This window comes from Danio rerio, chromosome 1 (assembly GCF_049306965.1).
Source record: "Danio rerio strain Tuebingen ecotype United States chromosome 1, GRCz12tu, whole genome shotgun sequence".
In the NCBI taxonomy this organism is placed as follows: Eukaryota; Metazoa; Chordata; class Actinopteri; order Cypriniformes; family Danionidae; genus Danio; species Danio rerio.
Genome location: NC_133176.1, coordinates 28659260 through 28683886, shown reverse-complemented (window position 1 = coordinate 28683886; position 24627 = coordinate 28659260). Strand labels below are relative to the sequence as shown.

At 38.4% G+C, this 24627-nt stretch overlaps 1 protein-coding gene across 4 annotated transcripts in view; it reads right to left on the bottom strand.

The window, feature by feature from the left end:
- Positions 1-21374, bottom strand: part of bnc2 (basonuclin zinc finger protein 2) — a 191238-nt gene extending 169864 nt beyond the window's left edge. For 3 of the 4 annotated variants that reach the window (XM_017354977.4, XM_068219665.2, XM_073945882.1), the window contains exon 1: positions 20881-21374. In XM_017354977.4, the coding sequence (XP_017210466.2) occupies positions 20881-20883 (3 nt within the window). In that variant the 5' untranslated portion in view covers positions 20884-21374. 4 annotated transcript variants of the gene reach the window in all.
- Between the last annotated feature and the right edge of the window lie 3253 nt (positions 21375-24627).

Sequence of the window (24627 nt, the reverse complement as noted above, 5' to 3'; positions counted from 1 at the left end):
ATATATATATATATATATATATATATATATATATATATATATATATATATATATATTGTAGTTAAGACTTTTTATGATTTTTTTTCACAGTACAGCATTTTTGTAGTTTCAAAGTGATTTTGCAACAAAAAAATATCTAAATTGTAGTTTAAATTAAATGGCTATGGTGCAATCGGGGGTGTCACAGTGGTGCAGTGGTTAGCACAATTGCCTCACAGCTGGTTCGAGCCTCGGCTTTGTCAGTTGGCATTTCTGTGTGGAGTTTGCATGTTCTCCCTCATCTATTCATTCATTTTATTTTTGGCTCAGTCCATTAATTCCATTAATTAATTAACTGGCAACTTATCCAGCACGGTTTTACGCAGCGAATGCCCTTCCAGCCACAACCCATCTCTAGGTAACATCCACACACATTCACACACACACTTACACACTACAAACAATTTAGCCAACCCAATTCACCTGTACCACATAACTTTAGACTTGTGGAGGAAACCGAAGCATCTGGAGGAAACCCACGCGAACACGGGGGGAACATGCAAACTCCACACAGAAACCCCAAATGACCCAGCCGAGGCTCGAAATAACGACCTTCTTGCTGTGAAGCGACAGCTCTACCTACCGCGCCACTGCGACGCCCCCCAGGTGAATTGGGTAAGCTAAATTGTCCATGGTGTATGTGTGTAAATGAGTGTGTATGGGTGTTCCCAGTGATGGGTTACAGCTGGAAGGGCATTCGCTGTGTAAAACATGCTGTGACAACCCCAGATTAATAAAGGAACTAGCCGAAAATAAAATATGAAAGAATGAATGAATAAATGAATGAATGAGTAATGCAACCGTCAAGAGTAAATACAAGTACAATTTACATTAGAAAAACTGACAAAATCATAAACTATTAAGAAATAAGTACATTTCAGTACATCTTTTTCATATAATCTGAATCATTAAAAAGTGAGACTTAGGGCTCTAATTTAACGTTTTAGGCACAAAGTCCAAAGAGCATGGCGCAAAAGCATTAAGGGCGTGTCAGAATCTACTTTTGCTATTTTAAGGACAGAAAAATGCGCTTTGCGCCGCAGTGCATGGTCTAATAGGGTCTGTTTTGAGAATAAACCAATCAGAGTCTCATCTCTCATTCCCTTTAAGAGTCAGCTGCGTCACGCCATAGTGCATTTGCTATTTACATGGCAGACTTTGTAAGTGGAAAAACTGAAAGCTTCACAAGCATGAAAACAGATAAACAGAGTATCTGCAATGCGAGAATGAGAGAATGAGCCTCCTTACTCTTTACTTTCACTCTCTTTTGTAGATGTACGCACAGACATCCATTAACCTACATAAATAATTTTGTTTGTTAAGCGCAAAAATTTGTTTCAAAACTATTTCTAAATTTAGTTCTAATTTCCAGCAAACGAATGAATGAACAATAATAACAAAGTGTGGTCAAAAGTTATATCCAAATACACATGCTATGCCCCATATGGTCCAAAACCTGACAGGTGGGCAAGTCTAAGCTTGTTTTTAATAAAAAAATATAAATGTGCATATATTAAGTCATACTACTAATAATAACATTATACAAAAGTAAATTGTCATGAATAAACTGCTCTAAGCTGGTCTATTTTGCAGTCTATTTTAGTTCCTCAAATCAGCAACGTGTCAGCAATTTGCCTCAACACACCTCTCTTTTAGACCAGAATGCCTATGGGTGCACAAATGCATTTGCTATTTAAACAGCATGGTGCAAAAAGTCAAAACCACACTTGCGACGAGCTGAAACTAGCAAACAACATTTGCGTCGCACCTTGCGCTGGGTGTATGATAGGGTCCATAATCTCAATGTCCATTGATAAATATATTATTTTTTATGTGTAAATTGAATGGCAGCAGTGTTGCCATAAAATAATTTTTTTAATAATGATCTAACCATAAAAAATTTTAAGTTAACATATTAAAGGATCATGCCAATTTAAAGTACTTTATTAATTACACTTTTTTCAGGAATAGTTTTTTGTCACATTGATTAATGAAGTAACTAAACACATCTTTTGAAGTAATATCTTGTTATTCTATGTAATAACTGCATTTTAATTTATACTGTATATAATAATAGGGCTAAAAATCATGTCATGCCTTATATCCAAATCATAAGCCTAATAACCTCCATGAGCACATCTGATATTCAAACATTCTATATATTTAGAAACAAGAATAATTTTTAACCCAGAATTTAATAAACAATTAACAATTTAATAACCCAGAAATGATCAATAATTCTACAAATGCTGAACAATAGATGGATATTTCCCCCAGGTTGTTGGGTAATTCTAAAGAACACCAAGGCAAACAGTGTGTGACAGTGATGGTATTTGGGTGTCCAGTGTGTGTGTGTGTGTGTGTGTGTGTCTTTGAGAGCCAGTGTTGAGTGTCTAGAATGAGTGCGAATCTCCTTCTCCGGTGGTGTCTTTAAGAGGGGGCTGGTGCATTCCTGGTTTCTGGACTCGCTCAGGGTCACTAATCCCCTGCAGCTGTGTGTCTCTGAGCAGCACAGCCCTGTGGAATAGATTTCTCACTGCCTACAAACTAGTGATACATGTAAAACAGTCCCTGTCTCCTCCAATGCCCCCCCCCCCCCCACCAACACCATAACCAGGACCTCTAAGAGCTTCAAGAGCTTTGTCTCTTCCATTACCTGCACCCTTTACTGCTGAACAAAAAAAAAGGTTATTAGGCTAAGCTGGTTAGCTCACAAACAAGTTGATGCACAGTATATTGTTTAGCTGGGTTATAAAATTAATGGTAACACTTTATTTTGATGGTGCATTTGAATATTAGTAGACTGTCTGCTTAATATCTGTTGATACTCTGCTTCAACAGACATTTATCTGACTATAAGAAACTTTGTAAGTTCATGTCAACTTACACTAACCCTAACCCCAACCCTCACAACAAACTAACAGTCTAATGATAATCAAATGAGAATTAGTTGCCATGTAGATGCAACGTAACTTAAAATCAACAAATGGACCATCAAAATATAGTGACCAAATTAATTAGATGCTGTCAACTGATGATCATGTAAAAAATATTGCTGACAGTGTTGAGCAGCATTGGAAATGCTAAAACTGTATCACATTTTGCAGTGAGATTGTCTTAAATGGGGAATCGTTTTATTTTTTAACTTGGACAGGGACAGGGGCATCAGTTACATTATTAGTCTCATTTGGACATGTTTGCTGTTATATAACTGTATAAACAACACATTTGTAGACAAACAAAATATTTTTTTTCAAAAATGTAAGGTTTGTATGAAAGTTTGTTTTAATATAGCATGTTTTAGCAACCTTTCTTTTTTTAATCAGTTGTCAAGTTCCAAGTGTATAAATGTAATGTTTATTTAATGACATGTTCATTTAATTAAGTCAATACATAATATTGCACTTGTAATAATGTACTCTATGTTTGACATATTCTTATTAACAAGAGTCAATCTGAAACAAAAACAAAAGAGAAAGACGATGGACAAAAGTGGACTGTTGGCTGGCATACTAACCCCCAACCCCCCACTATGCATTCTTGCTCAAGACATCAGATTGGGAAGATGAGGCAATAATTCAAATAGTGACAATGTCAGGTTAGGGGGCTTTTCTCAGGAATGTTTCCTTTACAGACAAGACGTGGTTAATAATGTCAGACTAGAGAGAGAGCACATTAATAAAGTGACCCGTGGTAGGAGCCCTCTGTGTTCCCTGCACCGGGCTCAGAGGTGTATCGCAGCAGCTGGTATGTGGAAGGGCAGTGAGGACACTAACCAAAACAAACCTCACACAGAGAGCCCTTCAACTAAGGGAGCACTACACAATCCCCAAAATACTCCTCCATCTTTTGTCTTTGGCACATATCAGCTCCAAAGAATATTGTTTGCTGTGCAGGGAAATTCTCTGAGTTTTGGCTCAAATACATTATCACCTTGGCTCTGGGTATCTATTTTGCAGCACAATAAAAATTGCCTACTAACACTAATTTTTAAGCACAAACATAAATCTTCCAGGGTATAGGCCTATCCTCCACTCTCTCTGTTAATTTGTTAAACTTCCACATGAGAAATCACATTGGAGTTCTGAGGAATGCAAATGGAGCATTTCCTGATCTCTTCATCATGTCCTCTCCCTTTCCAAACTCTGGCCTTTGAAAAGGACCCAAAGACGCTGCCTCATCCATCGTCCTGGGGACTTCCCCTGCTAGACCTGCCAAGAGTTTCCAAAGTCGCGCCTCCAAATCGAGTCAGAGATATCCATCTGTGTAGACAGGTATGTCGCCCCCACACGCAAATGTGGATGAGATGATGCACGAATGAGATGACTCACAGTGACTCGCTTTCCTTCTCTTCCTTTTTTCCCCTTTCTCTCTCGCTCATTAGGAACCAAGAGTGCTGCTGCTGATTTGTAAACATGTTGCAATTCTGTCACCTAACTAATTCCCCAGAGGAACCAAAGAGCTCTTAGTGCCGGAACTGCAGGGAACACTACTGTACCATTAGCGTCTTTTAATTGACAGTATGTTGAGTTTTACTGCAGGGGGTTCACAGATTTCATGGGGACCTGTCTTTGATCCCACAAGATCCTCCTTGAGGAAGAAAAGTGCTTTCTCTTTTCTTCTAAATGTTCTCTCTCATCATTTCTCAGCATTGGCCTTTGAAATTCTCTTAAGACAGAAAACTATCCCGTCGTCCTGCCGAGTTGTGTCCCAGAGGAGGTAAGGAGGGAGAACAACACATGTGAGGCTCTAAGTCAAAACCTATGTCACACCCTGATCATAAGAGCTCTTTGTTTTTCTCTCACTATGGGTGTCAGTTTAAAGAGAGCTCTCACAGTCAGCAGAAATGAAAATTCCCCAAAAGAGAGCTGAGGGATTTCAGTGTCATTTGTTATGAGAAAAGAACATAATGGTATCAATGGTCGGTGTGTATATTTGGGGTTTTCAGGTGGTCTTGAAACACTTTCAGAGTGCTCATGGAGAGAGGGAACAGTATCTTGTGTCCAACATTCGAAACTCCAAGAGTACCTCTTAAATAAATATCACACACTGTATATCACACATCCAACACACATTCCACTACAGGCTCTCTTACTGTATGTGTTGCAACAAAACAGCTTCTGCAGACAAAGGCTTTCCACCCCCTAATAGTTTAGCACTCCCGCAGTAACGGTCTGCAGCGTAACACTTTTGGCTTTTCCTTACCATACGAGGCCCGTTTTACTCTCCCACCACAGACAATCATCTTTCTTTTGGCAGTGGTCTACAAAGTCTCTTCCAACTGGGACACCGCTGTTATTCCTCACTTCTTAACATATGGGCCAGGACTGAAGAAAAAGTGTGACTAAACAGGCTCATGTCTTTCTCTGACCCCCCCACCCCCATCAGCCAGGCTCTCACTACCACCACTCCCCCTATCCAGATGCATCAGTCCTCTTATCAACGCAATGTGTTTCTACTTTTCTAATCTACATAATTTATTAAGGTCAAAAAGAGAGACTGGGGAACAAAGCCATGTACAATATTATGTCTTGGCTTTATGGGTGTTGTTGAAATGAACACCATTGCCCTGAATATATCTCACACACAGCTCTCCCAACCACGAAATCTGTACTGGTACAGAAGGAAAACAGAAGGAGTGATGGATTGTTGGAAAAGTGCGGAGGTGGGGGGTCACAGGCTTTGTGTAGCTTGCAGCTCAGCTATGTAGAAGAGTACCATGGGACAGCGGTACCAAACAAGACTTAGAGGAGACCTGGGAGAGGCCTGAGTCAGAAAGAGGGACAAAAAGGGAGCAGTTGAATTACATGAGTACCCTTCATTTTTCTAAAATTCCAACATGGGTTTGAGTTATTCTACTAGAATGAACTATGAGATAACCTGAACCAATTCATGTTGAACAAGTATAGCTTGATTAAGTGACAATAATTAAGGGCATTTGAAAGTGCAGATGAGTTCTGACTCACTTGAAGAAATCATGTTTTGCCCTCAGAGTAAAGAGAATATTAAGACTTTATATTGTGCACATACCATTTCTATTAGGGCAGAAGAAATGTGTTATTAATGGGCAGGATATTTTTGCTCTAAGAAAAGGGTATTTTTCTTCTTTGAACAACAGTAGAAAACATTTTTGTCAACATATTTGTGTGGAGTTATGTGTCCAACAAATGGCAAAGTAAATGTTCCCTTTTACTGGTAAAAGCAATAGAAGATAAAATAGCTCACACACTCTCTCGAGCTCAAAAACAAGCCACTGAATATCTGCAAATTACTCTGCTTGTTGTGGAAGCCAGCCAATCAAAGGTATGCACTGAATGGACAACATCTGCAGGAACACATTTTCTGAAGGCGAGCGTTTCAGAGGAGGAGGGTCGGGAGGGGGACTTCACCCAAGAGCATGGTGGACGAGGTGGGAGAGCTGGACATTCCTGCCTGATGACAGCCGTCACAGTCACACACAGGCACAGGAATGTTCAGGGGAAGAGGCCAGGACCTGAAATGTGCCGATGGATAAGAAGAAAATGACAAGCAGAGAAAAGGAAAGAAAGAAAGAAAGAAAGAAAGAAAGAAAGAAAGAAAGAAAGAAAGAAGAGTAATGTCACTGCAGCACCGCAGTCACGGCTCAGGACTGGTATTACGGGAAAGCGACCGGATCTGTAATTACTTACCCAAACCATCCCAAACATCACCGCATTTGTACCCCTGTACCATCTTCCAGCAATCTCTGTCATATAACTGGGGGAGAGAAGATCGCCATAACAACCTCTAAAATGATCTCATGGAATGTGTCTAGTGGCACTGGAATAACCTGAATATGCGCTCCAGATGTGTTGGCTGTCACGGAAAGAGTAAACACATGTGATGGACAACGAATGACTGGATGGCCTCTCTGTCCACCCTGGGGAGTAGACAGAGGAGGGCCGTTATGGTGAAGAAATAGTGCAAGCATGAAAGAGTAAGAGAGAGAGTGAGATGGGGCAAGAGGGGAGAGAGGATGAGAGAAAGGCACCAGGCACCCTGAGGACCCGTGCAGCCTTACAGGCTGCGGGAGAGTCAGGAGCACTGGGCTTGATTGTTCCCGGCCTGTCCCTCCTCTGTGTGGCCTCCGAGGGGCTCCTGCAGCCTCAGCGAATATCCGTCTGGCACAGACCTGCGAGCTCCTGGGAGCAAACTGAAATATGAACTGCAGGAAGGCAGGATGAGGGAAAGAGAGAAAAGAGGGGTCTGGGATGTATTCGGGGGCGTCCAGATGGTGGTGGCAACTGATAGTGAACACGGATTTAAAGTGTGCACATTGAAAGTATAAAAGTATCAGCCAAGTAGAAACAGCATATTTGTGTGCACTCAAATGCATACACACTAGAGGACATCTGTTCAACTTTTAAACAAAATCGGCTCTTGGGGATGGGTTATTACTCCTTGTCTGTTGGTTTAGTGGCAAAATCTTGGAACTTCTACTAAAGATGATTGGTCTGTGATACCTGGTTATGTGATACTTCCCAATATCGTTATTATAACCAGTGTTGGAGCATGTTGAATTTGTTCCAAACAGAACCACACACAGAAAGAAGGAGGGGAGCTTTAAACTCAAGCAGACTACTTTGGTTTAGCCTCTGCGGTAGATCTGCATTACGTTGAAGCATACGACAGGTACTTAAAATGTGGACAACCTAATCACTGTCTAATATGTAAATACACCTTTATAAAACTTTTTTGTGTATGTGAATGATGCGCACTCTCTGTAAATTAGATGATTGCACCTCTGGTAAAACTGACAAGACATCAGATATAGAATCCAGGTGTTACTACCCACCACCTCAGATGCCCAACTGGTTGTTTATATTTTGCAAGACTCTCTAAATGCACTTTGAGTAAAACAATCCTGGAATAGACAGCCCTCATTACGACATCAATCAGTCAAGGCAAGACTTCTCTGTGAGCTATCGTTAGAAAAAATTACCAAAAAAAAAAATGTATCAGCTGAACAGTGACACCTCTCAAAACCTTGGCCAGAATTTGAGGCAACATGTTATGTATTCTTTGGGATAAAAGCAAACTCATGTTATTTTCAAATGTTCCATTTCAATTATAACATTCAGTTTTTGTCCTTAATTATGATAAGGCAGTATATAAATGACAGCACATTGCTCACTGTATTGTTATAAATTTTTGTTTTTGTCATCATTTTGTAATTTATTTAACAGCTTGAGCATGCATAAAAGGTCCATTTAAATCAATTGTAACCGTAACTGTTCTGACATTAGTGGGTACTCAATAGATGTAAGCTTTGTCATATATCTGAGTTTTTAAGATGGAGTTAGTGAGAGAAGGGCATAAAAATGTAATTGGAACGCAGCCCAAGTCTTTCAGCAGGTGGGTGTTAACACCCGCAGTGTCTCAACTCCTTGCTGAGTTAATGGCTCTACCGACCCAAAGTCAACTTATGACATTTGGAATTATCAGAGGAAGATAGTAGTGTTGGCTTCTATTGTCTTGGCAGTAACTGAAGAACTGAGAAGATTCTGTCCTGCTGATCGTCCAGTTGTTTCTACAAGGACAAATACTGCATAAGCTGATTTGTATGAAATATTGTGTAACTGAACAGAGACAGAATAATATGCATTTAACTTAATTCTCCTCGATGAACATTTTCATGGACAAATATGTGCAAACTCTTCAGCAAGCTCTGAATAGACAAACACACATATACTCAATGGATTTTGAGACAAAGACCCTTTGATAAAAAAAAAAGTCACAAAGCAAGAGCAACAAAAGGAAAAGCTGTTTGTGTCTGTGGAATCCTCCAGAAACACTTAAAAGTTGGAGGGCTACCATCTTGCTGTCAGGCCAGGATTGGGTTCACCCTCAATGCACCAATGCACACCTCGCTAGGTTTAATGAACTAAGTGACCAAACTGCTGACACGCTGTCAAGCCATGGCACATGAGTGAACCTCCTGATTGTCAAGGTGATCCACAGTAAACTCAAGCACAAACCTGGTCCAAGAGCTTGACAGCATCACAGCAAACTGACAAAAAGGCATAGCTTTTAAACAACAAAAAAGCACTTTAGTGCATACTGTATATAGGAACAGAAAGCCTGAGGAAAGACTGCAAAGATGCCACCACATTCTCATGTAACACACTTTTTTTTGCAATGCTGTTTAAGCCCACTTAAAGATATGTTGTTATCTGGCCAATAAAATGTAATTGGAGCTAATTATGCTGCTGATTAGCCTAATTAAAGCTTAGCTTATCCACTTAAGGATTAGGGGCTAAAGTAAGCCTGATTATAATGTGAGTGTGTTCAGAAATCATAACTGTACAATTCCCTGGTCTGCCCATGAGACAGAGTCCACATTAAGTCACATGACTGGAAAGCTGCCAGAGGCTGGAAAGAAAACCTGTAGGTGACGGGAAGATTAAATAGACTCATCCTATGCAACCTATTCACAAATTCAGAGTTGGCACTGCCACAGGGAATAATAAACACATTTGCATTGCAGACTTTCTGCAGGTAAATAACCTGCTAATTTAAACCTGAACTTTTCTGAAGCATTTTATATATGTTTTCAATGAAATGTCTTCTCTCGGATGTCCACTTGGTTTGCAATAATGTCCCTCTGGACTGTAAGGAAGTTGTTTGTGTACTGTATCATGTTTTATTGGTTGGTCTGCACTCCTCTTGTCATGTATGAATTCACAAAGGAGATCATTAGCTGGGACACAGAGACAAATGCTGGCTTGAATTCCGTGGACCACTGAATCTGAATTGTTGTTGAATGCTGTCTCCTGTTTACCAAGTCAAGCCAGTCAAGCTTCTGAGGAAGTAGCTCCTTTAATGTTACATGAACAGTAAATATAACAAAATGTTATTTATTAATTAAAAACCAAATGCGTTAACAATGTATAGCAGATTATTTATATTTTTGTCAGATTGTGCTATTTTACTTTACAATTGTGCAAGCACAGTTCAAATGTTTTTCATTTGAGCCACTCCATTATGTGTGCTGTACAATTCATATATTTGTAGCAGTTGCGTTCCTGCTTGAGGGCACAATGACCTGTGCTGAGGAGCAGGATGACCATCACTGATTTAATGTTCTCTCCAAGCCTGGTGGCATCTGAGCTACACTGTTGCGTCCACTGTGATATGGAAAGTTTCTAGTGTCCTTTGAAGAACTCTGGCCTAGTCCAACTACCAGAGGGGGAAAGAGCTACAGTAGACAAGATCCATAAAACAAAGATTAAACTGTAAGACCTTTGATTAATTTATATATTCTAATATTTCATAATAAACCCCCCCCCCCCCACACACACACACACACACACACACTTACAGTCTGCAATGTTTTATTTGTTGCTGCCCATTAATGAAATAGGATGAATAGATGTCCCTTTTTTCCAGGGAAATTGTTTTTTTTGTTTTTTTTGCTATAATTGTTGCATTACAAAAATATGGTCAATATATCATTCATCTCACAACAATAATTTATACATTATTTTGCCAAAGGTTTTGGGGAGTCTGCCCTTACATGCATCTGAGTTGTAATGCCATCCCACTTGTAATCTGCTTGGTTTAATATGGAGCTGGTCCACACTTTGCAGGTATAACAGCTTCAAACTCTCTGGGAAGCCTCTCCACAAGGTTTAGGGGATGTTTATGAGAAAATTTTACCTTTCTTTAAGAAGCACATTTGTGAGGTCATACACTGATGTTAGATGAGAAGGCCTGGCTTGCAGTCTCTGCACTAAATCATCCCAAAGGTGTTTTGTCGGGTTGAGTTCAGGACTCTGTGCAGGCCAGTCAGGTTTCTCCACACCAAACTCACCCATACATGTCTTTATGAACCTTGCACTGTTCTATAATCATCTTGGAACAAGAAAGGGGACATGCTTAATCAGCATGCAGAATCTGTGTTGGATTCTGATTGGCTATTCAGCAACAAATCAGAGTGTGAGAACAATAGCAGAGTTACAAAACTAGACAAACGATTCTAGAGGCAACCGAAAGAAGAAATTAACAAATCCTTTTGCAGTGAAAAAGATACTAAACACTGCTTTGTTTATGGTTTGTATGTGTGCATCAAAAGTTCCAGTTCGCCTTTGTGCATTAAGAAAACGGATTACTGCCCCCTGGATGTGCTTCTCATTTTAGCTGTGTTCACGTGTAAGTTTTTGGTCCAGACAGGACCAGACTCCAATGCAAGGCCGATGCAACACAATTTGTTTCAGTCAGTGCTATAGTTCTTTAGCATCAGTATGCTGTGTCTTAGCCACACAGAACTCTGAGAGAGAATGTTTATAGAAAGAGTCTGCTTGCCTAAGTGCCTAATTATATAGACATGTGGCCATGGAAGTGATTAGAACCGCATAATTAAATTATTTGTTAAATTATTTTCCCAAAATGACTGGCAACATATATAATATATGTTATTTAATTACTTCTTATTATTAAGATCAGTTTAATATACTAATGCAGTCTGATATCAATACCTGGAATTTCCTTGATCAGTGATCATCCACTTGAACAAATTATTTATTACTTACGTTTATTATAACAAATGTAACTATTGTGTTTGTATATTTGGGTGATGAATGAACATACAACCCCCTTCTTTGAACTTCTGACATCACATGTCCATTTTCGCTATTACCACTTTCTTTTTCTGTTTATTGAGAGCTGTTGCAGGGCCTGTGCAAAATGTGCAATCCCACATGTCCTTCAAAAGACTATAATGGCTAAAAAGTCAAAACTGGAAGTGACATTATGTGTAACTGGATTCTATAGTCTACTCCATAATATTTTTTATTATGCAGTAGATTGCAGAATTCGGTTACACAAAGTGTAAAATACAGCTACTTACTGTAAGTCATTGCTAAGAATCTCTACTACTCAAATACATAAACATTATCTTTTATGTTTAGTTTTTAATGAGTTGAGTTAAGTTATGAGTTTTATTTACTGTTTCCAAAAGTTGTTTTCAAAACTTTGCATTTATTAAATGCACATAAATCACACAGACAGATGTAACGACAGAACAATGGAAAAAAGTCAAATACATTTACTGTAATACAATGAATTTAATACATTTAATTTTAAATTACACTTTTAGCCAGCTCTGAAATAATGAAGTTGAATTATTTTTCAACTATCTGTATTCATTGCATTTGATAGTGAAAGAATATAGTCAAGTGTCTAAAATGGATGCGCAAAGAAGTTAATTTTTATCTACAATGGGCATTACTAGGGATAACATTTACATAAAATTAGAATGATGCAGTGGACATCAACTGAAGCATACACTCACCAGCCACTTTATTAGGTAAACTTTACTAGTGCTGGGTTGAACCTTCTTTTCCATTTAGAACTGCTTTTATCTTTTGTGGCATGGATTCAACAAGTTACTGGAAATATTCCTCAAGATTTTGGTCCATATTGACATGATAGCATCAGGCAGTTGCTGCAGATTTGTCAGCTGTACATCCATGATGCGAATCTCCCATCCCACCACATCAGAAAAGGTACTTTATTGAATTGAGGTCTGGGGACTGTGGATGCCATTTGAGTACAGTGAACTCATTGTCATGTTAAAGAAAAAAGTCTGAGATGATTTGCGCTTAATGACATGGTGCATTATCCTGCCGGAAGTGGTCATCAGCATATGGGTACACTGTGGTCATAAAGGGACGGACATGGTCAGCAACAATACTCAGGTAGGCTGTGGCATTGACACAATGCTCAATGGGTACTAATGGGTCCAAAATTTGCAAAAATTTGAAAACATCCCCCACACCATTACACTACCACCAGCAGCCTGAACAATTGATAAAAGGCAGGATGGATCCCTACCTTTATGTTGTTGATACCAAATTCTGACCCTACCATTTGAATGTGGCAGCAGAAATTGAGACTCATCAGATCAGGCAATGTTATTCCAATCTTCTATTGTCCAACTTTGGTGAGCCTGTGTGAATTGCAGCCTCAGTTTCCTGTTCTTAGCTGACAGGAGAGGCACTCGGTGTGGTCTTCTCTTGCTGTAGCCCATCCGCCTCAAGGTTTGATGTGTTGCGTGATCAGAGATGCTCTTCTGGATACCTCGGTTGTAACGAGTGGTTATTTAAGTAAGTGTTGCTTTTCTATCCAGTCTGGTCATTCTCCTCAGACCTCGGGCATCAACAAGGCATTTGCGCCCACAGAACTGCCACTCACTGGATATTTTCTCTTTTCTCAGACCATTCTCTGTAAACCCTAGAGATGGTTTTGTGTGAAAATTCCAGTTGATCAGCAGTTTCTGAAATACTCAGACCAGTCTATCTGGCATCAACAACCATGCCACATTCAAAGTCACTTAAATCACCTTTCTTTCCCATTCTGATGCATGGTTTGAACAGCAGCTTATTGTCTTGACCATGTCTACATGCCTAAATGCATTGAGTTGCTGCCATGTGATTGGCTAATTAGAAATTTGCGTTAACAAGCAGTTGGACATTGTACCTAATAAAGTGGCCAGTAAGTGTGCTTTTGGCTTAATTTAGGCATTAAGCCACAATCATGAACTAATGCTCTCTGCCAGAGTACACACCAACAACATAGCAATTTATCTCACCAACTGCTAGAATTATTGGGTGGCTCCATGTATTCAAAGCTGGGAAGAGCTAATAAAACCTGCAATCTAAACCTGGCATTATAGACTAGTTGGACTATGGCTGGATGGAAGATGCAAGAAGCTTTGAAGTGGGAGACTGGGGAACTCCTAGACTGCTTCAACTAAAGCCTCTCAAAGACATGCTGGATGAAAGGTACAAAGGCACAATGCAACATGCCAATATGCTCTTAACATTTAATGTAACCGGCCAGTGCAATCTGACAGATGAACATAATGTACATCTTGCAAATAAGTGTAAAAAAATGCGACAGCCAGTTGGAATGTCATTCGATGGATTCGATTCGATCCTTTGCCCAGAAAAGAGTTGTGCAGAGCTGTCTAGTGTTATTTCCCTATATCAAAAAGCAGCTGAAATGTTCATAGGCTCATAAAAGAGGACGGAACCATTAGAGTGGAACAGAGTGGCGTTTACATGTGAAAACATGAACACAAGGCTTGCTCAGACGACACCACTGAAAGGGGAAATCGTATAGGGTGTCACTTGCCAAGCTACTGTACTAACCAACCCTTCCATTAGCGAGTTATAAGCAGAAACAGAGACTACTGGCTCACTTTAGCAGCAAATAAAGCTGAGGAAAGAGGAAAGTGACTCTGCCACTCAAGATACTTTGTGTTACATGGCTAAATTATTAGGTCTTTGGAAGCATCTAATTATGAGTATTTATGACAGAGTGCTCTAGTCTGTAATAACAGCTTGGCTTGCGAGTGCCACTCTTTATGCCTCACTTCCCCTCTCTTTGAGTGTATTTGAGCTTATCTATCTACTTATTCAAGAGAAAACCCAGGTATTACAGTTCAAATTTACATATATTATTATTATTGTTAAAACCTTCCGACACCCTTTAGTTCACTTTGCTGTTTCAGTACATAAACGTTTAATAACACACATCAGCAAACCTTTTACAATAAGCGGTCTTTAAATACCCCATAAATGTTACTAAAGCATAGTTCAGTGTCCTAATCTCTAAGCTCAGAGCTACTAAATAGAATGGCTCCTTTCATAACTTTCCTCAGACATCAGCCACACAGGATTGGCCACAGGCAATCCGACTTAACCAAGGACAAACATACAGGCAGGAGAGCATTTCTGCAGACCTCCTTCATCTCTATTTGACATGTGCTGACTCTCTGCTCCATTAGGACATGAATAAAGCCTTCCATACAGAGACAGAGAGAGAGTTCTAGATTCGAGCTGTACTGTATGTTCACAGGAAGGGTACACTGACTAATCCATACTCATCCCTGCTTCTGCCCCTGAGACACAACATGCTTTATTAGTCTGCTGCCCCTCACCTGAGGCACAACCAAGAGAGATATTTGACCAAAACCACAAACCCAATAAGAGAATATCGATTAGCAGCCTTCGCTTCACTATAGCACACAGTTATATATCTATAAAGAAATTAAAAAAGTGTCTCACAGCGAGAAACATTTTGAGGATCTTCACTAGTGCCAGAGCTGTTCGCTCGTTTCCAATGGTGTTGGGTTACTGGCATGTAGGAAAGGAGGAAAATAAAGCAGGCCAGGAGAAAAGACCTAATGAAAAAATGCCGTTATTGCATTTATCCCCAAGGCTTTCCAGGTAAGATATTAGCCTTTACTGTAGTTTGAAAATGTAAGAAATAGTTTGGAAGGTAAAACTTGCTTAGCTCCATTTTAATGTTGGTAAATACGCAGGGTGTTTAATCAATGAAAGAACATAATCTAAATATCATAAATGTAAAACATAATCTTGTAGCAATTCGTAACTTTTTGATCTAGTGGCTAATTCGTATAAATTCGTACGATCTAATTCATACAATTTAGTACGATTTGCTCATCCCCCAATGACAGTTTGGTTTAGGGGTGGGGTTTGGTGCCACGCCTCCTTTTTAAAATCGTACAATTTTGTACGACTGAACTCGTACGAATTCGTACGAATTAGCCACTAAACTGGCAAAACATAAAATATTTACGTTTTCTCGTGAGATCAGGCTGAAATATCATAAATACCATCATAAATACCATCAAGTCTTTCTTCACAGAATCCATTAACACTAAACATACCTCAAAAGTGTTCCTAACCCTAAAGAAAAGCATATTATCCCATTACAGTAGCTTCGGTTTTTAAACTTAATGCCAAAGACAATCGCACACTGGTTGAATCACTGAAACTTTATATTGGTCCAAATTCAAGTCATTTAAAAAGATTTAATCTTATATCACTTTGTTAAACAAGTGCAATACATGTTAAACTCAGAATTATTCAAATCTAAATAAAATAATAAAATAAAAATAAATAGCATTCTACTGCTCTTAGCTTGTATTCACCTTAAAATGTACTCCATTTAATCATTTTCTCTAAAACTAGAACTGTATATAATATACTGTTTTATTTAAAACCGTTTTATTTTTTCTCCACATTGTCCTTTTAAAAAGAAAGTTGTTAATGAGCTCTGCTGCAGTTTTTTAAAGTCTTGCGGGTATAATGCTGCTATCAATGAGACCAGACCGCAATAAAGAATGTCACCAAAGCTCTTTTGCAAGTGTGAAATATAAAATGTGGAGGCTCTTAAAACGCAGAGACAAAAAGTCTGATGAAAATTGTTCTGAACTTATATACACTATGAAATACAGTCTTATTAAAGCTTCAAGGCGAACAGACTAATAAGCTTCCCCAATTATTCATTTTTTTAACCATACAAAAAAGATTGTGACGCTTGTGTACATATTCGCTCTGTAAGTGCAAGCACCCCCCTTTCATCTAGACACCTATTAGAAAATGAATTCCTACACTAACTGTTTGTGTTAGCAGTAAACTTCTCCAGCGGAGAAGTCTGACCAGAACCCTCTTCCCCCCGCCCTGTGTCATAATCACCCCTGGTCTTCAGTTCTATCAACATGTGGCACATGTCCTTGACACACTCAGCAAACTCTATGCACGGCTCATTTCCCTCACCTCTCCCTCTCTCTCTTTTAATATGAGGTTGCCTGGTAAAGAAGCTGGAATCTAATAACGGTGACAGTGGGGCTGTTTTGTTATTGTTCCCTCAATCTCAGACAGAGAGACTGCACGGACATTAATGAAATGGATAGACACAGAACAAAAACAGAGGCATTTCTTTTAAAAAAAGCTACACAAATAATATATATTGGAACATGCTACAATTGAGAACAAGAGTAACTGTGAGTGTCGATGTGCATTATTGTTTAAAGTTCTTGCCTGTGTGTGCGTGAACCTGTTTGACTTTCCAATTCTACAGATGCTGATAGGAATTGTAGCATAAATGTTAGGGTCAGAGAAAGAAAAAGAGAGTGGGACTGATGAGACTGATGGTAAAAGAAGAACGGGACGCATGTCTCGTCTTGTGCATCGCTGCTGTGACTGCATTAGTGGAATGCTACAGTCACATGAAAGAGCTCTCTGAGAAGCAGCATTTCTGTCTGCTCAAAAGCTGCACTGTCCCCCTTTCTGCATACACACACTCACATACACACACAAACACTTGAACACTATTATTTATCAACACACCTAGTGTGTAAATGAACTTTCAGCATAGAAAATCACTGAGAACTTTAGAGGGGTAGTTTGTAATAAATGAATGATACTAAATCATAGTTTTCTCACAAATTGGCCAATGTTCTTCTAATAAAGGTCACTAAGTAAATTCCACAACGTTAATGTATAATAAAGAGTCTCAAACGTCTACAAAATGAGTTATAGAAACAGATTCATTTTAGATTTTAAGATGAACATAAGTGAACTCAAAGCTTGAATGGAAAGCATTTTCATATCTAGATTAATTCTTAAAATTACTGACATGTATTTTATGTACACACAATACCTTAGTTGTCTTGCCATATCTGATCAGTACTCCAGTCCAAGACTGTTCTGAAGTGACAGTTTTTAATCAAACCTTTCCTCTTCACAGGGTTTTTAAACAGATCTATCCTTGCTTTTTTTATGAAGAGGCAAATGCTATAAATGAAATACCCTCTTTTTTCCAGCACATTCTGTACATACGGTATAATGTGAAACATCTTATTCTGTAGTACCTCCTTATAAACTATAAAAAATAAATCACCCACAATAATCATACACCTCCCCACTGAGTACTTTAGTCACTGTGATGCTTCTGTTTTGTGCTAGCTTGTAGATCCACAACAACCCCAACCCAGCTCGCTTTATTCTATGAAAAGAAGTGAATTATTGTCTTAGTTCTTTAAGAGAGCAGAGGTTACCCTTAAACTATCATTTCCTCAGGTCATCAATCCAGGTCTAGCAGCTGACACACTCGAGCATTTCTGTTTTACCTCAACATTTACAGCTATTCCGCAACACAATACTCTTGGCAATGAATCACAGAAATACAACAGCGAGCACATACTCTTGTGAAAAAAATCATCTAATTTGCTGGTTTTTTTTTTTTTTTTTTTAAGTGTTTATGTTGGAAACTTTATTGATGATGGTCTGTTTATTTTGTGCACAAAAGCACAAAACCTCAAAGCCAAATAATAATAATAATAATAATGTTGTCACAACAGAAATAACACAATTTATGTAAGCTGTCATCTCTGATTTTACTCAAATGATTTCTCTGATTTCTTGTTTCCTGCTAAATTCATAAATGATCTTTCAAAACACCACTGATCTAACTGATCAGAGGCTGCATTAGCAAATATAGGGTAAAACACCTAATAAAAAACAAAGCCTAATTATTTCAGCATGCTCTCTTTACTGTACTGCCTTTTTTCCCAACAGCTAAAATCTTTGTAAAACTTTACAATGAAGTTCCAGTAGTTATTGTTAGCTAATGTGTTTACTTCCATAAACAAACAATGATCAATGATATTTATTACATTATTTTATTCATCTTTATTTACACTAATTAATGAACGTGAAGTCATTCCTGTTAACTTACAGTGCATTAACTCATTTTAACAAGCACAACTATGTATTTTAATAATCCATTGGTAAATGTTGTTAGTAAAAACCATTTTGTTGTAAAATGTGACCATGAATTGTTTTGTTTGTTTGTTTGTTTGTTTGGTTATAAATACAATGTAAAATAATTCATTTATATTTCTGGTTTCAATAAATTACCAAGACGGTAGCATATGACAAGAATCCACAGACTGATAAAGAAAGAGAAAATCATTTTTAAAAAGCTGGTCTTTTCAAACACATGTTCTGTTTTGTAAGTGTCATGGCCAACCTGTCGTACCTCTCACCCCATCCACACATAACAAATCATTTCTCGATCATGGTGGACATGGATCACAGTTTTAGCAGAGCAAATTCTTGCTGCATTTTCCATTGTTTCCTCATTTAGGTAGCATAGTCGTATGAGGCTTTTGTTTTTTTGTTTTTTTGACAATGAGCACATTACTGTTTTTATTGTTGATTTATATTGTTTGATTACTACTTTTATTAATAATAATAATACTTTTTTGCAGTCCTACATTTATACTCATGCAGAACAGAAACTTTGACATTTTTACAACTGTCACGATCTGAAAGGTTCAAGAGATCTGGAGATCAAATGAGCAGTGTGTGTGTGTGTGTGCGCGTGTGTGTGTGTGTGTGTGTGTGTGTGTGTGTGGTGAGTAGGCAGAGGGTCAGAGAACACAGGGCTAAGTGGACCTGCTCTTCATTAAGACAATGTCTCCGGGGGACGTCACTAGGGCTACCTGTCCGTGCGCTTATTGAACCGTCTAACCATCATCTACCCTCTTACTCTGCCAGAGTCCCTGGAGAATCACACCAGCACAGCTGACAAGTTCAGCCTTAGACTGCGCCTGCAACATGAAAGTACCTCTTCATTTTACCTCCTCCTTCGTTTTTTCACACACCCTTTCATTTCTCCTAAACTCCTTCCCTAAACCTATGCTTTATTTTTTTAGGAAAAAAGGAGATGAGACTGAGAAAGACAAAGAGGAAGAGAGAGGGGAGGATAGAGATAGAGATGGGGGACATAACTGCGTTTGACTTCTGACATGGAGCAGATGAAATGTTAAGTGTCCAGACAAGTCCGGGGAGCCGTGCAGATAAAAGTCATCAAATGACACTCTTGGAATGCAAATTGGCATTCTTGACTGCAGTGCTTGAACAATTGTGCCCCATCACAGACAACCACTGAGATTAGGGGGGAGAAAAAAAAAAAGAATAATTTAAAGCGGCAAAGTCATTAAACCTTAAGTAGAGGAACAGGAAGATTTTCCCCCTAGTAGTATATACTCTATTCAGTGATATTTCCTCCTTGCTTCGCTGTTCTCTGAAAGTGAAATGCCTCAGTGTTCACCTGCGCTTGTAAATCATTTTCCCTCATTTTAGCAAAGTGAAATAAATGAATGATAGAGAATAATAGAAAATACTGTAATTGTCTGTAATGAGTTTATAAAATAAAGTTTTTGTTTGAATTAATTGTAGGTGCTCAGCTGATTAATACATTCAAAATGAATCATGATGATTGTTGTTGGTTAAAAACGATTAAAAAGTTTTTTTTTATTTTTTAGAGCGATGGATAATATTATTGTGTAATTCATAAACTATGGGTGCATTTATGAAATTTTATTTCATAAGGAAGTCATGATGCTTTTTATCTTTTAAAAGATTATTAGAATATTATTTCAAGATTTATAAGGCTATATTACATTAAGAATGGGCTATTTTAATAGTTTTATTATTGCATGTTTTTTATCTGTTTATTACTGACTGTTGTACTTAAGTATAACAAACAAACAAAATTGCCACAGATGAAATTTATCTAAATGTGTTTACAGTTTTCAAATGACCATTTTGGATTTTTGATTAATATAGCTAATTTTAAATATTTTTTTCTTTTACAAAAGCGACTTTGTGCAATCAGTTTATGTGTGTTTATTTAGATGTACAATAATAAGGAAATATTGAGATACAGGTAAAGCAGTTTATCTTTGCCTTTAGTATGTAAACATGCTGATGGCGGTTAATTTTGTCATTAGTCCCAACTAACTAAACATTTTTCGGAAACTTTTAGTCTAAGCCTTTTAGAGACAATACCGCCTAACAGATTTACGCTCATTTATTTACAACTTTTAGGACTTGTGACAATTGAATTGCACGTGACGTAATGATTACATATTGAGCGTTACAATAATGTTTGTTAATGCCATTAATGTAAAGTGTTCGTGTGTTGTTCGGTCATACTCACCATTTCTTCATATTGTGTGAATGGCTAAATGAAGTTCAGTCAGATCTCGCCCTCATGTGGGGGGACTCTATCCTCTTCCCTCTCCTCTTCTTTACGCAAATCTCACTAAACTCGCTCAAAACTTTATGTTTGTCCGCTCACTTTTTTAAGCGATTAAAATATTAGGATCAAAAACGGCAGCAGTCCGTCATCGTTAGGAAAAGAAACAACACTGATAAAAAACGGAATCACTACGCTCTCGTCATTCGCATGTACCGGGTCTCTGAAAAGAGAAAGAAGCCCGTTGGCTGAAATATTAGCTATTCGGTGGATCAAGAAGCCCAGCGCTGGTTCCGCTGTTCCAGGTCCGCTCGTATGAGCCACTCCACCGGGACCGAAGCGGGACAGAAGCGGGACTAAAGTGGGTGGGTAGTTTGAAGCAGCGGGGTAAATCTCTGGCTGTCCGGGAAGAGAAAACTGACTGTCTTACTCACTCCCGGCTATTTCTTCTGCATAGTCAGCTCTCTCTGACTGCTGCATTACATCCAAAGGAACGTGGTAATATATTTTAGTCTTGTGTAGTTGGTAGTGCATTACCTTCTAGAGGAGTTGATCATTTATTAAAATATTGCAAATTGTGCTGATTATCTTATTATCTAATTAGATTTTTTTCAATCTTCTAGTCTGTTCAGTAATATAGTTTAGCCTACTTTAGGTAGGGTATTATATAGGCTAACATAGAAAGTGTTTCTTCCTTTGCCTTTTTTTTCTTTTTCTTTTTTCTTTTTTTTTACATTTCTAAACAGAAAAAAAAAACTTTAAAAGATATCACAGGATCTGACTTGTTCACTTACTTTACAACAAATGGGCAGAACACTGTTGGATTTTTTAGTGCTGTGTAAATCAAAGATTTTTTTAATGACTTTAAATAATTTTTTTTCTTCATCAGCCCTGCTTTTAAATGCTTTAATGTCAGTTAAATGAGAGTCCCCTGAAAACACACATAGGCTTGTGTGCATATACACACGCACACACATACACACACATGCACGCAAACCCATACACACACACAAATCTCTAAGATATTTTGCTTTAGAGATGTTTGAGGACACTGATTTCCTATATTTCTTCAAAACTTGTGTCCCCAGACTGTCTGAACAGAGCGCTTATAAATGTTTAATTATGGACTTGTTTCGTTTTTTCTTACAGTGCGCACTGAGCTTGATTCTCAAGAGTGAAGGATGAGGAAAGTCAAATGACAGACTTCTCCTTTGGACCAATAGAAGCCCCTAAATCCCAAGGCAGTCATTTTGATCAAGCTGAGTGCCTACAAGCCCCACTCACATGTTTGGTCAAGAGGTAAATAATAGATCAGGGATTAAACTTGTGTAGAATTCGTTCTAGGGTAACAAGCTACACACTCCCAGGATATGCATATTCATCTGATGTGCAAGGCCATGGCAGAGTAAATACCATATGCCCAGTAGTTAGAGAGCTTAAATCCCTAATTAAATGAGATATTACTGTACATTGCTCTCTGATATTAAACAACAGAACAGAGAAAATAGACCTTTAAAGAATTATGAGTAATGGATATTAGTATGTTCACTTGGGTTCAGTTTCCTAGCATAAAATGCTACAAATAAGTAAGTCTGTGTCTGATATTTCATAGAACTTTTAGCTTGTAGACGTGGCTTCTTGCATATTGTATATTTTTTGTTTTTATTCTTTTGATTTCACTGAATAAATGCAATCAATTAAGCATTCTCATCAAGTGGCAAGCCATCATCTAAGGGCAATGAACAAGTGGCGTCCACTAGTTATGAGCTCAGCAGCTTGACTCCTTTATTTGCTCAAGAAAAACATGACATTAAAGCGGCTTCCTTCCTGAAATCAGCTGCGAAAAGCCACCTGTGGGACCAGAGTATAAGTATTGGTTTATGTCAGACCCCTTCCAATTGTCTAATTACTCAAAGGGCAGTTGATGATGAGCTATTGAACCTTCTACCGGTTTTGGTCCTTTGGGAGGGTCATCAGCTGTCATAGACTGTGTGTCTGTTCAATAAATGCCACACGTATTTCCTGTTTATGGGCACTCAGGAAAATGTCAAGCTAATGGTGTCGCTTGACTTAGGAGAGGAGGCCACGTGCTCTTCACTACTCTCACCATCCACCCACAATATGGAAGTCATTTTAACCATTGATTTCTTCTCTTGTGTAAACTTTCCACACATAGCAGGAACACTAATTCACAGTGGAAGGAAACAAAGTACATACTTGTTAGCTTCACTCTCGATGCCATACTTTCACATGATAATGGCCATGGACACCTCTTAGCACACATTTATAAGCATAAACAAAAACAAAGAAGTGAAAAGGTTCACTGTGTTTGCCAGGGGCTTACATTATTTGAGCAGCATGATCCTCTCAGGGGAAATCTGATACAGCCTGTAGGGGAACCACTTCACTCCTCTTTCCCACAATTCAACAGAGACACATGGGGCAAGCATTGCTCCCTCCACCCCGCTGGCTCCCCTTTCTCCCTCCATCGCCCACAGGAAGAGAGCCCTCTTATCAATCCCCTCATTATCCGAACCCACTGCTTGCTGAAGACAGTTAGAAGGTCATCAGATGGAGCCAGAGACTCATGCACTGGGGACAAATGCTCAACAGTGGAGCTTGTCCTGGGATGCGAAGCATTCTGTGGGAGCTTGGGGTGTGTTGCATGCAGGCGGATGGCCGCGTGATGACAGGTTTGCCGATGGGAAAGTGGAGAGATGCAGCTTTGTAGGTTGAAAGACATGGTACAGAATAAATGACTAACTGCCACTGCTGGTGGTTTTTATAAAGGCCTTATGTTCACCTAATATCCATTATGTATCATATACTGTAATAAATGCTTACTACGTGGCGTTACCCTAAACCCAAACCTCTCAAGAACCTTGCATGTGGCACATTTTGAAAGAGTAAAAAACCTTGTTAAGTAAAAATTAAGATGCTTTAAATTATGAAGACAGAAAGCATGTCACATTCATGTCATTATACAAATGTGTGTCCTCATAAATAACATAAACAAGCATAAACAAATGATTATATATGGTTATGCATATCATTTCTATGTAACAATAATAGAAAAGACAGATATCAGTTGAGACAAAACACTGGTTTATAGACATGCTGAGGTAAGTTCAAGTCTAATGAGTGAACAGATGATTCGATTCAGATGATGGTGGAGATTGTGGATTCAATGGAGGAGATGGTTTAAACATATTTCTTAAACAATGATGATGGAGACAAAAGTAGAGGACATAGCTAGTATATTAATATTAAAATATTAATTGCTGGAAGTAGGTCTATAGTCCATCAAGTAGACCAGAGAGTGAGGGACTAGGAAGTGTTGTACTGTATACAGGTGCTGATGAGCGTGTTGATGAGGTGCAGGTGCAGGTGATTAGTATTCTGAGGATTGTGATTGTAGTGAGGTGGTGATTCTATGACAGTTGCCCAAGCTTAACATTAACCCCTAATTTATTAGATTATCTCAAGTCTCAGAATGGTTTTTTATATATTTATTTAATTTTTAAAGTATTTATATTGAAATTGAACTGAATGACAGATTCACAGTGTGACTGAATGGAAATGAGCATAAATGTTATAGTTTGTTCTTCACCATAATTATAACTTTTGTTTGGAATGTTAAGAATTTTGACAACTTAAAAAATATAATTAGCAGATTTTTTTTAAACTGAAAGCTGAGAGCAACAATTG